The 13,151-nt window shown below is 38.6% G+C and overlaps 2 protein-coding genes across 2 annotated transcripts; both read right to left on the reverse strand.

Moving 5' to 3' along the window:
* Window positions 1–2,946: 2,946 nt before the first annotated feature.
* sord (sorbitol dehydrogenase) lies at window positions 2,947–6,791 on the reverse strand (the record flags this gene model as incomplete). Its single annotated transcript, XM_079244399.1, has 9 exons — window positions 6,724–6,791; window positions 6,608–6,641; window positions 6,128–6,292; window positions 5,674–5,833; window positions 5,381–5,499; window positions 3,933–3,998; window positions 3,651–3,829; window positions 3,203–3,324; window positions 2,947–3,112 (listed from the first exon to the last, which is right to left on the reverse strand). Exons 1-9 carry the CDS (start codon window positions 6,775–6,777, stop codon window positions 2,947–2,949), a joined length of 1,065 nt encoding a protein of 354 aa, XP_079100525.1. The 5' UTR covers window positions 6,778–6,791.
* A 1,429-nt stretch (window positions 6,792–8,220) lies between these two features.
* On the reverse strand, window positions 8,221–10,746 carry terb2 (telomere repeat binding bouquet formation protein 2; the record flags this gene model as incomplete). The annotated part of the gene is made up of 7 exons (XM_079264214.1): window positions 8,221–8,333; window positions 9,056–9,141; window positions 9,241–9,293; window positions 9,378–9,439; window positions 9,685–9,824; window positions 9,969–10,050; window positions 10,683–10,746. The coding sequence occupies 7 exons, from the start codon at window positions 10,744–10,746 to the stop codon at window positions 8,221–8,223; spliced, it is 600 nt and encodes a 199-aa protein (XP_079120340.1).
* Between the last annotated feature and the right edge of the window lie 2,405 nt (window positions 10,747–13,151).

Genomic DNA, 13,151 nt, shown 5'->3' on the forward strand with positions numbered 1-13,151 from the left:
ACTTTTTTTTTTTTTTTTTTACACGCCATCATTTCTTGGGTTTACAAAAGATTTGAAAAAGAAAATACCTAGTGAGCGAAAGTTGTCTGGAAGAAAATACCTTGCTGGTGTCAGAGGTGACTGGTTAGACTGGTTGGCGATAATAAAATAGCCAAAGTAACTTAAAAACCACTAGTTACCATCAAGGTATGCAGATTATTCTGAAGAAATTCAGTTCTGCTTTTTTTTTGTATAGCACCACTTCAAAACAATGTCATCTCAGGGCACTTTACTGACATTTTCATTCAAGCCGATTCATAGTAAGTAGCCTAATTAGGAAAAACCAGCAGTTTATATCAAATCTCGACTTCCATCCAGTCCCCCATTCTGAGCATGCACGAGGCGATGGTGGAAAGGAAAAAAACTTCCCTTTTAACAGGAATGAAAAACCTCCAGCAGAACCTGGCTCAGGGAGGACGGCCATCTGGCTCGGCCGGTTGGGGTGGAGAGGACAGGAAAGAGAGACTAATAGACACTGCAACTTTCAGCCAGAAAGACCTGCTGAGAGGGGAGAAATACATTTATGATGCCAGTACTGTCATATGCTCACCCGTGCTTCCTCTGGAAGCAGAGGAATGAAAAGGAAATGTGACTAAGGGATGGCCAGACCACTCATATCTATAGGAAAATGAATGTGTAATCAAAAAGGAAGGTTTTTAATTTGATCTTGAAGGTTAGAGTGTGTGCCTCCCAAACCCAAACTGGGAGCCAGTTCCATAGGAGATGGGCCTGATAGCCAGAAAGCTCTTCCTCCCATCATACTCTCTGGGAACCAAAAGTAAACCTGCAGTCTGAGAGCGAAGTGCTCTGTTCGGGATATATGGAACGATAAGATCTTTGATAAACAATGGAGCTTGGTCATAATGAGCTTTATGTGAGGAGAACAATTTTAAATCATATGCTAGATTTAACAGGGAACCAACTGAGAGAGGCTAAAACTGGGGAAAATGTGATCTCCCCTGTTAGTTTTCATCGGAACCCTCACTGCAGCATTTTGGAGCAGCTGGAAACTACATATTTCTGATAGCTCATTAATAAGGAATTCCATTGATCCAATCTTGAAATAGCTAAAGCATAAGGCTAGTTTTTCTGCATCACTCTGAAACAGGATGCCCCTAAACTCTGCAGTATTACGAAGGTGAAAGAAGGCGGTTCTAGACACTGTTTTAAATGAAAGCCAAGTGATAAATCCTGGTCTAAATAAACTCCAGGGTTCCTCACTGCAGTACTGGAAGCCAAATGCCATCAAGATTAATTACATAGCTCAATATGAATTAAATTGCCAGACAACTTTGTCCTGAGTTTTTCAGGTCCAAAGATAGCCTTAGCCATGTCCAAGTTTGAAGGGAAAATTCAGGAGTCATCCAGGTCTTTGTGTCTTTAAGACAAATTTTTAATCCAACAAAGTGATTGGTGTCATGAGGCTTCATGGAGAAGTATCTGATTATCAACTGCACGGCAATGAACGTTTATAAGCATGCTGTTTAAGATGTTTACCAAGGGAAGCATGTATAACGTTAAGTATGTTGGTCTAAGCCTGGAATGTCCAATCTCTAGAATTTATATATTCCTAATGTAACAATTTTCAGTTTTTACTCCTGAAATGTTGTACTTTCCTTGTTAAAAATTAGTTCAATATATTTGCACCATTTACATTGTATTTTGTTTAATATTTTACCCATCAACACTACTTTGTTTCTAAAGATTGGTGACTGTTCTTAACATGTCCTAACAAGTCTGCAGCCAAATGCTCTTTAAAGTGAACATTTTGAATTACAGACAAGAGTAGCATGAGTGTAAATAACAACACTAATGATAGAATGAATGCTCATTAGCAAAAACCCTGAAGCTAAAAGAAATGCAACCGTTCCTTTCTAGCTGTGTTTTTCTGCATTTACAGGTCAACACATTTGCAGTGCAGTTTGGTAAATGAAAAAAAAAAAAGCTTGTCCAAAGTTAGATTAATTTGATGTAGAAATTTGGAGTATGCTTTTAATTCATTGCCTGGAGAGCCAAATACCAATATTTACAGATAAAAGCAGCTAAACTGCAATGAGGTTGATTAAATTCAATCATAGTAGAGAGGAAATGTTATAACTATGATGTATTAATAGCAGGTAGCTTGGTCAGTATAAATGGAAAGATTATAAAGTTATTTGCTTTTTGCTAGTCTGTTTTGTGTTTAAACATGAACAAAGTAATAACATTTAAATGAATACTTTCATTCATTAGGATCTGAGCTGGAGAGCACATCGTCCACATCCACACAACAGCTAAGAGGTGACCAGTTCAGAACAGCAACAGTCTTCACATGTAAACATCCTGTCAGCGTAACTGGCAGTGCCACTCAGCAAGTCTTTCACCATTTCCAGTTTCCTGCAGCTTTGAACAGGTTGATTTATTGGATGCCAGCTAGAAAAAAAGAGCAGGACACCACAACAATTAGCATTGGCATATACTGGCACAATTGTTTGCTTTTTCATTGTATTTTAAGCTTCTGGTGCCCCTCAGTGGTTAGAGGTAGTTACTGCATGTTCTCCAGAACAGAATTTACAAAAGAAATGAACATTTTCCCTTCAACTTCACCATTATTAGTAAATTATTTTTTTAATTATATTAAAATGGTATCTCATATACAATATGTGAAAATCAAAAATTACACAAACTGTCTGCTAAACAAACAGACACTCATACCATATGGGTATAAAGCGTGTCTGTCCTAAAGGGAGATCAGCTCTCTTTCACAGAGCTGTTATTACTGTGTGTGTGTGTGTGTGTGTGTGTGTGTGTGTGTGTGTGTGTGAGTGAGAGACTGAACTTGTTGTTATCATTTTGAGGTCAGAGTCCAGTGTGTGCCTGTCATGTGAAGTTGTTTTCAGTTGATCCATTTCACAGAAATAGATAAATTCAGGGGTTCTGGTCATTCTTGTCACACTTTAACATGACCTTTATCCCAACACCTTGACGTGTGGTCTCAAAGGCTGCAACAGCCTGCTCCAGCGGGAAGCGATGAGTCACGAGGGGCTTCACGTTCACCTTACCTGATGCCAACATGGCGATGGCCATTGGCCAGCTGCAACATAAAGCAAATGTTTTATTCTGTGTGATGCTGAATGGTTACTTTAAGAGTTGAAGTTCTTATAGAGGAAACAGATTTCCTCACGTATTGCAGTAGCGGAAAACTCCTCTGATGTCCACTTCTCTAACGGCAGCATTGATCAAAGGAACAGTGGCCATCTCAGCACCAAGGCCCACCAAAACCACAACACCCCCTGAACGTGTTCCCTGATAGGAAAAAAAAAAAACATTGCTTTTAACTTAATATCTTACGAGTCTGCAGATCCTGAAGCACTTACACTTTTAAAACTTAATACCTGTTAAATTTCTATTTTCTTTCCAAAAATACAAAAATTTACTATTTTAAGTAAATAAAATACTTTTAGATAAATGCCTGAGTGTGTTACATTATTATCTCATAATATTAAAGATCCATCAACGTAAAAATAGAATTTGTTTGCATTTTTTAAAAATCTGTTGTCATTAGATGAGATGGTGAAATTTCACATTGTGTGGGAATCATTCATGATTCATAACTCGGCAGGGTCACATACATAGATGGCAGTTTGGATGCTGCTTTCCACACCGGTGCATTCAATTGTGATTTGAGGCTGAGCTCCCAGCAAATCCTGGACTTTCTTGGCCAGCTGCTGGGGCCTGTCTGCTTTCTTCACCGTCAGCTGGAAGTCTGCACCCAGGTCTTTGGCCACCGTGAGACGCTCTGCAGACAGATCTGAATGCAGCAAAAGAAGTTAAATTGAACTTGTGATAACTTTTTCAGAGTCTGTCTGTTGAATCATTGTCAGTTTAAGTCATTTCTATGAACTGTGTCTTACCGGTGATGACAACCTGTGAAGCCCCCATTGCCTTGGCAACAAGCAAGCAGACCAGCCCAATGGGTCCTGCAGAAAGGAAGAACATGACATTAAAACTGTAGACAGTGCATCAGCATGTCTACAGTTCAGGAGTTTCTTTTATTTTCTTTTTTTAACCTGTCCTGTCCAGCATCACAGCATACAGTACAACAATCTGTGTCATATTTTTGCCAGACAGATTTGCTCTGTCATGTAAATGGATGAAAATTCTGAACATTTTATTCTGAATATTACAGTAAAACAAGAAAAAAGTGGAGTAGCAACAATATGCAAAGAGAAGGAAAAAAAAGGAAACGTACACACACAACCTTTATTAAATATACCTGCAGAGAGACTTAACAGATAAACATCTGCAATATTTAGTAGGAAGTAGGTGGAAAGATGAACACTTTAGTGGCCATGCACATGTGAATGCTCGACCTGTGGTCATACCATCAAGTATCAACTGAATACTACTAAGGGGTGCGCGACCAGGGCCCGAAGCATCAGGGAGGAACCCGAGGCCCCGAGGGCCCAGAGGCCCACCGAAAGCAGAGAGCGCTGCCGTCCCCCGAGCCCAGAGCAAAGGAAGCATCGAGGCAGGAGCCTCCAGGCGTGACGGGGTAGGGGCACCGAGTAGCACAGGGTGACGGCGAGCTGGCCTGGTGGGCACCGGGTGCCGAAGTGCAGGCCTGATGGAGAACCAGCACCCGCCGCCTGAGCAAAACCACTGCAGGCCGGCATCACAATGATACCAGGGGCAGCGGTCCATAACCCCAAGGACAAGGTCCGTAGCCCACCCCCCTCCCCTCAACCCTCCCTCTTCCTCCAAGCCAACCTCCTCCCACCAGTCCACCCTCTCCCTCCCCTTAACCCTCCCTCTCCCTCTCACCCCCTCCTCCCACTGGCTGCAGCCCAGACTAGCCAGAGGCACCAGACCCGGTCTCTCCACATTCACACACCCACACAAACACACACATCCAACCAGAGGTCCTGCCAACCCCCGCATGCGGCACCAAGCATCCACCAGGGTGAACTGCTCCCAGTAGCACCCCATCCCCGACTCCCGGCCAGGCACTAACCCGGCCCCCTCTGCCCTGAGCGACCCAAGGAAACAGGAGCATAGGGTGACCCCCGCCACCCTACCTATCCGCCTGTGAATTTTTTTTCATAACATGACTTAATATGTTAAATATTAAGTATTTTGTAAAATGTTATGGTTGACTAGCTCTTTCTCCATCTTGTGTTTTGTTGAGTCAGTGTATTTTTCAGGTTGGACACATCCACAATGTGGTAATAACATTCCTTACTTGCATGGACATGATAAAACCAACAGTTAGCAGCATGCAGAAAAATCCATTCTGCTGCAACTTGTTAAAGGATTATTACAATTAAATTAGCTGAGTATAACAATCTGTGCTCATTTGTACCTGCACCACAGATGAGCAAATTGCTGCCGAGGGTTACGCCGGCACGGCGACAGGCATGAATTCCCACTGAGAGAGGTTCAATAAGAGCTCCCTCCTCAAACGAGACATTATCAGGCAACCTGGACAAAAAAAAAACAAAACAAAAAAAAAAAAAAACTGAATATGAGGAAGAAGCCAATAGTGGAAATATGCAAAGATTAGGCAAGTGAGTTAGCTTGCAGCCAGCAATTTGGTAATTCTGAGGTAATATCCCTAGTGCAAAGACAGACAATACAGCAAAAAAAGAAAGTTACTTGTAACAGAAGTTGGCATTGTGCGTGTAGTATTGGCACAAGTTTCCATCATCGGGTGGCGTGGCACAGAAGAAAATAGTAGGAGACAAGTTATAGCGCCCATCTTTGAAGAAATCATCCATCTCACGTGGCACACCTGGCTCAACGGCTACTCTGTCACCTGGCAAATACAATGGGACATTTACATTCATATAACTCTATCACAGTCTGAAATGTTTATAGTAGCACAAACTGATTAGGTTGGAATATCCAAGACATCAAAGTACAGCTTTTTTTCTATTTACACCACCATAAATGCATAAATTGAAAGTATCTTTAGCACTGTCTGCAAAATCACAGAAATAATTTATTTTATATATGCAAGATACAACATTTTTGTTTGAAAGGCAGCATGATGTAAAAATCTGCAGTTGTGACAGACATTGCTTCATAACTGGGAGAGTCACATATTTACCTGCTTTGAGGTGCCTGACTGCTGAGCCAACCTTCAACACTCTTCCTGCAGCCTCATGCCCCAGCACCATGGGTTTTTTCAGCACAAAGTCCCCGATTCGCCCATGCTGCCAGTAGTGCACATCAGACCCACAGATTCCCACAGAGTGCATCTTGAGCAAAACATCTATAGAGAAAAATACATGCATTTTCACAGAAACACATAATCAAACTAACCTTACGCAGATTTGTTCACTTACTTTTATTTTCTGCGTTGACCCAAATATCTACATGACCAAAGTGCAATTCTAATTTTTCGAGCAAAATTCTAATTTAAATCACCTATTGTTGAAGCCAAAAAGATTTGCATGATGAATAGAATAAAACACTACTGCAATGAATCAGTTAATCATTAAGTAGCTTGATAAATACACGTTTGTCAGTGCTCACAGCATACATAACACTTTGTAAAATGCACCTCAGAGTAGCTTTATTTTTTTACCATTAGGTCCAGGTTCAGGAACAGGGCGGTTTTCCTGTAAAACAAATTGCATAAGAACATTTTAATTCCTATCAATCAATGAACGTCGTAGTGAAAGTTGGTGATGGGTCTCATACAATCCTGAGGTCTCCCTGACAGTGCAGCACCGCGGAAAGGTTTTCCTGAGCCATGACAAAAGCAGCAGCGAGTTATCCAAACGGTGAGGAGCGAATAGGAAAAACAGTCCTAATCCACAAAGAACTGCAACTTTGTGCAATGCTGTTGGTGTCAAAGTACAAATGCAGCCTGTAGACGGGCAGACTGCTGGTTCCTCGTCGCGGAGTGTTACTACAACAAAGCCCGCGATTGGCCAAAGAACCGCGGGACAGTCTATTCAGCAGGGGAGGATACTGGTGAGGAAATGTAACATCTTTGAACAAAAGAAATCAGCCACTTTCCTAACCACGGTACCTTACTTAAAACAACTTAAAAGGTGTTATTATTGGTAATATCTTTCCGATATGTTTTTATTTTTTCTTTTTCTTTTTAATTTAAACACGCAAAACACCCTTTCAATGTCACCCCGATACTTGAGTCCGCTTATACGATCCAATTGAAAACTAGCTGATGCAAAAAAAAAAAAATAAATAAATAAATAAATAAAAGATTAGTCAGTCTGTGTGATTAGTACACAACATTGCATAATTGCATAAGATGCAAAATATTAATAACGATTTGCCAGATAATGGCATTTTATGTTTTTTCTTGACGTTTGTAGCCCTATACAACTGTAGTGGACCCGTCCCCATTGTTCCCAGTGTAAACAAGAGTTAGTTTCTGAGTAAAATAGGATTTTATGAAGAAAACAATCTAGATGTGACAACACTGAAAGAACAACAACAACAAAAAACGTTATGTTAATAAAAAAATAAGTTTTAACAGTTTTCGTTCAATATACATATTTACTCAAGGCTAGTCAGACACTAGAATACAAAGTGATGGCCTGGTGACATATCCTGCCTCATGCTTTGTAGCCATACAGTCTATGTTTGTAGCAAGTGGGAGGAGGGGCTCTCTACACTGGGAAAAGAGGGTATAAAAATGCCTGGATGGAAGTACAGGTGGTGTTTTTCTGCATTATATTGCAATAGCTTAGACTAGAAGAGTAAACAAATTCTCCAATCAAAATTGTCAATATAGGTTGGTTTGTGTGAGCATGTGAACAGCTACCTACAGCAAATTTATTAACTCAGTTTAATTCTTAAAGCTTACACACCACACAGTAAAACCCAGAAACTTTTCTAGGAGCGTTCATTTAACATGAAACATAAAAATTAGGGAATGGAAAGAGAAGGTAACTAGGAAGACTATCATTTTCCATGATTTTTTTTTATTTATTTTTTTTTACAACAAATCTGTTAAATAAACAAGTAAACCATTTTTGTCAATGAGTTTTTATTTTAAACAGATTCTGCACAATGCAGTAACATACAATATTGTTGGACTGACATAAACATTGACTGAACTGTGATACTACAGCCAACAAACTTACAACAACATCAAATGAGCATTAGCTTTTTTATAGCGGCTTCTTTAATGTCTTGTTTGTGCGCATGCTTCTCTTGTGTGTCTGCTTATGTATGCATCAAAAATAAATGGGCTTTACATTCAGAGCACTGAAAATGCCTGGGATGGAACTCACACAGATCACCTGAATATTTCTCCAGGCTGTCCATGCTGGCATACACTGTAAGGAAACATTTCACAGAAATGAGACCTTGTGTGAAAATGTGAAACAATACAGGAAAAATACAGTCACTTTTCATAAAACATTAGGACATTAACATCATTATAAACACAGAGTGGCGTAATTTGCATAAATTTTCTGAACTATCTTTCAGTGACAGTAGCACAAAAGCAACATGTTTACATGCACGTTTACAACATGTATCGTTACTTTTTTGGCAAACACAATGTAAGTACCTAAGAATAGATTGCATAGTATAAAACATTACAACATAAACATGCACGACACCAATATTGCAAGATTGCTTGCACTCCAAAGGTAAACTAAAGGTTTTTAATCACAGCAGATATTTTACCTCACAGCAGTATCACAAAAAACCAGTTTATAACCAGTTCTGGTTATTCTCCAGTAATGAGAAGATGGCAGGTCTGGAAAGCATTCAGATCAGGGTAGTAACTAAACTCTTTTATAACAGAACTATAATGTTTTTATGTGCAACAAATATTGTTTGTGTTACTGAATAAGCACGCCATTCCTCAAAAAAAGCAGCAAATGATGTATATATGTACGATATATATATATATATATATATATATATACTCGACAACTTCACAATGCTACTTTGTTTTTTCTTTGACATATTGAAAATTGATGTTTGGGTTATTTTAAATTCAACCTATGGCTAAGCAGGGGCATACAGTAAACCCTGTTAAACACTTCACCTGTGAGCGTACTGCCAGCTGGGTTTCTCAAATGACCACATTGAGAAGCTTCACTTTCTGATGAATCAGTATCAGATGGTTCATAACTGTCAACAATAACAGCACAGACTTCTTTAGTTTACCACACAATTTCCTGTATCTGTTAAATTGTATTTTCAAAATATTTAACTGTAACATCAGCTTGCCCTTTTCTGACTTCTTCATTGCACTCGTCTTTAGTCAGGCACATATGGTCACACTGAAACAAAAGGCAGTCCAGTTAAAGCAAGTAAAACTATTTACATTATTTACTTTGTTTAATTTCATATCCTGGTCTCTTTACCTCTGCAGCTGACTCCTTGCCATCACGCTCCCAAATCAAACTCCCAACCACTTTCCTCACTTCTTAAATTACATGAACACAAAAGGATGAGTTACAGTTTAAACTGTTTATCCCCCTCTGATAAGCTGGTTATAGTTTTAAGATGAAACAACAAAAGAATAATTGATCTTTAGTGCATTTTTTAAACCAAAATAAGTATATTTTGTAAACAATTCAGTATAATTTCTCGTTGTCACCTCCTTCATTCTCAAACATACCCAGTACAGAGTAAGGCTTAAAAAAAATCAATAAAAGTAGACGTTCATACCATCCTGTACAGATGCTGGAGGAAGCACATAATGACCAATACACACCGATTTCACACTCTGCCGCTTTTCACAGTCAGACAGAAATAAACTGTGAAAAACTGTCACTTTATTCCAGAGATAATCTCTGCTCCCAAATATCCTAAAAAACAAAAACAAAAAACAAAACACATAGAAACTGTATAGCTTTAAATAAGTCAGAGATAAACAAACAAAAAAAAAAAACAAAAAAAAAACCAGCATAGAAATAACTTGCATGAATGTTCAGCTTTTTAAACATCCCTACCTCAGAGTATCAAGACACGTTGCATCCTCACTGAAAAGATAATCTGCTCTCCTCCAATCAGTTATGGTCCCACCTTCCAACACTACAAGCAAGAAATATACTTCAATTTGTACCTCCACGCGTGTATGCAATACACACCCATCGACAATGAAGATTAATATAAGTATTTTAAAGCAAAATACTGCTGAAGTATAGAGGATATATTTCCGAAGAGCCCGTCATGACACATGCTGATTAACTGAACTCGGACTAAAAGTAAATAAATAAATAAAAAGTATGTTTGTTTTGTTTGTTTCTGTATTTTACCGAATTACATTATATTTAATTCACATCTTTAAACACAACATTTTAATAATATTTTTTTAAATTCAGTTCTTTAATATCGTAATGCGAACAATGTTCCTACTGATGTTAGACAAGATTTTTAAGTAAATTTGGAAATACTTTTTTCATAGAGCATTTTTATAATCCAGTTGTAAAAGTTCTGCTTTCAGAAGCAACTGAACATAAGTGTTTCCTTTCATTCCTGTTAATATTTTAAAGTTTTTCATTTAGCCTAAAGGGAAAGCCACACCAGGTGGCGACATCGCTTCTGTGGCCTGCTATGCGCTTCTTGTTCATTTCCCGCTGAACCTTCGCGATGAGGCGACAATCGCTGCCCTCCTACAGCCAAACCAATGTGGCAAGTTGTTTTCACTGTAAGTGTTTACTTACTCCAAAAACTGAGACGCTCTTGTTGCACACTGCTTGAAAACCAAGCAGTTTTCAATCGAAACATGTCTCCTTCCGGTTTAAAAAGAAATGACGAACTGATTTCAGGTTGTTGCTGGTTTATTTCTGTTAACTCAGTGTAGTTAAGCAGAAGGTTAGCATAGTCATCCTCTCAACAACTACATACATGTAGTTTGGCGCTAAAACTGTTGCATTCAAGTGCTAACTAAAAGTGTCGTTGACAACAGTCTCTGATGGTGACAATGGATGACCAGTAGCCTGGCTGCTGTTGCTTGCTAAATTTTGACAGCTAAGTTAACGGGAGAAAAAAATTGAGACTGTTTTTTTATATATATGCCCCCCACCCCTACCCCTTTTTATTCTTTTTATTTGTACACATATTTTTCACATAAAAATGTGTTGTAAACCAGTTGCGCCAGAGTATAAATGAATGAAAAAAGCTGCTTAAAAGTGTGGTTACCGTTCAACAAACTGTTTACAGCTGTTATGTTTAAGACAGGTATCCTGAGCTAACATGAGTTTATTGTCAATTGAAATATCCAGACCACACTTAAATTAAAACTAATGCAAGTAATGTGCCAAAGAAGATAAACATCCAAAAATTAAACACGACTGAATTGAAGGGAGTAGTGATCATAACTAGACTAAAATAAATTAAAACAATAAGTGATATCCAAAAACAGGGACAAAAAGGAAGGATATGAATAAAAAGTGTTGTTAAATAAAAAAAAAAAAAAAAAAACATCCTCTATATCACAGATGGAGGCACAGAAAAAGCCTAAATTTAATGTTCATTGTTTATGGCTGTTGTGTGTCTCTTACAGTGTGATTTGGCTCCCATGGGACTGAGTGAGGAGCCTTTTATACAGTTAACCAGGGACCTGCTGTTTCATAATCTTTCCATTGTTCTACATGCAGGAACAAGAAACTGAGATTTCTTTCCTTTTATTTTTCTTTTTTTTTTTTGTCTCTAAAATTCTCTCTTTGTCTTGCAAACCTGATCATAATAAATTCTCTAAACAACTATGTTGTCTTCTAATAAAATGTATCTGCTTTGATGTATTGTTGTTGATGTTATCAATGGTCCTGTTTAGTCCTTTTTTTTACATATATAACAGAAGGCCCAAGCTTTGCTTTTTCACATAATAAGATATTTTGGTATTTTGGGGGTAGAATCCGATTAATATAAAATATATGCAATGTATACCCTTATAGTTTTTCTCTTTCAACGTTTTGCTGTTTTTATACCGACGTCAGCCTTTGCAGTGCTATATTTTTCCACCAGATAGCAGTATTTGTCACATGGCAGACGCCAAGTCAGTAAATAGAGTTGCCTGACAACACAATTGGGGGATATTCCTGTCTTGATCATGCTGTTCGATCAGTGTTTTTTTCATGCTGCTGCAATTTAATCACTGTGAATATGCAAAGGAAGGAAGGTACTAAAATATTTTAAATATAACAACTCTGTGAACTGTTAATGTGAGTGAATTAAAGCTTGTGGCTGGATTTGAAGGTTTCAGGTGATGGGGCTGCTTTATGGATTGATGTGTTTGCTGGGGTTTTTTTTTTTTTTTTCATGCTTCTTTTCTGATACACTACCAGTGTTCTGAACAAGCCAAAGCAATTGTTTGGTTTACGAGCATGTAAGATGTAAATTATATTGTAAGTCATACTGAAGCTCCATAAAATCACAAAATTTTAACCTGCTTCATGCAGGATGTAGTCATCAGTCCTCTGCTTTATGGTGTAAAACATCCTTGGCGGGGTTGTCTGCTGGTCAGGTAGTCATGGCTCTGAAGAAAAAAAATACAGAACCAGCTAAATAGTACCATGTAACCTTGTGTTTTATCATGACAGCAGCCTATTAGAGAAGATATTGCTACACAGCGCTATTACTACATTGCTGTGATGGGCTATGCTAGTTTGAACTCTTGAAAGCCAAATAGGCTATTGCTTTGTCACTGGAATAGGTTTTATAGGTCTGTACATAGAAGTTGATTTAAAACAACTGAATTTGCTCAGCTTTGAGCTTCATATTGATATTTATAGGCATGACAAGCAGACTCCACTTCACACTGCAGACCTTTGTATTCTTACGTGTAACATTTTACATGGCGCCTGCATTTACTGCTGTTGGCAGCTGAGTTTTTCCACACTGTGCACCAACTGCTGGAGATGGTTCAAAGCAAAGATAACTCTGTTGCCATGACAACTGGGAAACCACACCCAGCTTGTTACACACAACCAGCATGCATGAGTTGGGAACAAAGCTGTGGAAAGGGGCTGGTTGCTGGTGCATGCATGGAGGTTTAAAGTGAGCAGGGCAAGAGACAGATTGTATGTGGCTGACCCTGTCAGTGAGCAACATGATCATCATTTTTACAGTTTGACAGGAGTTGTTATTACCTGCCCTCTGATTTGCCTGGAACAGTGAACCTTTTCCTTCGT

Source organism: Telmatherina bonti (assembly GCF_933228915.1).
Source record: "Telmatherina bonti genome assembly, chromosome: 1".
In the NCBI taxonomy this organism is placed as follows: Eukaryota; Metazoa; Chordata; class Actinopteri; order Atheriniformes; family Telmatherinidae; genus Telmatherina; species Telmatherina bonti.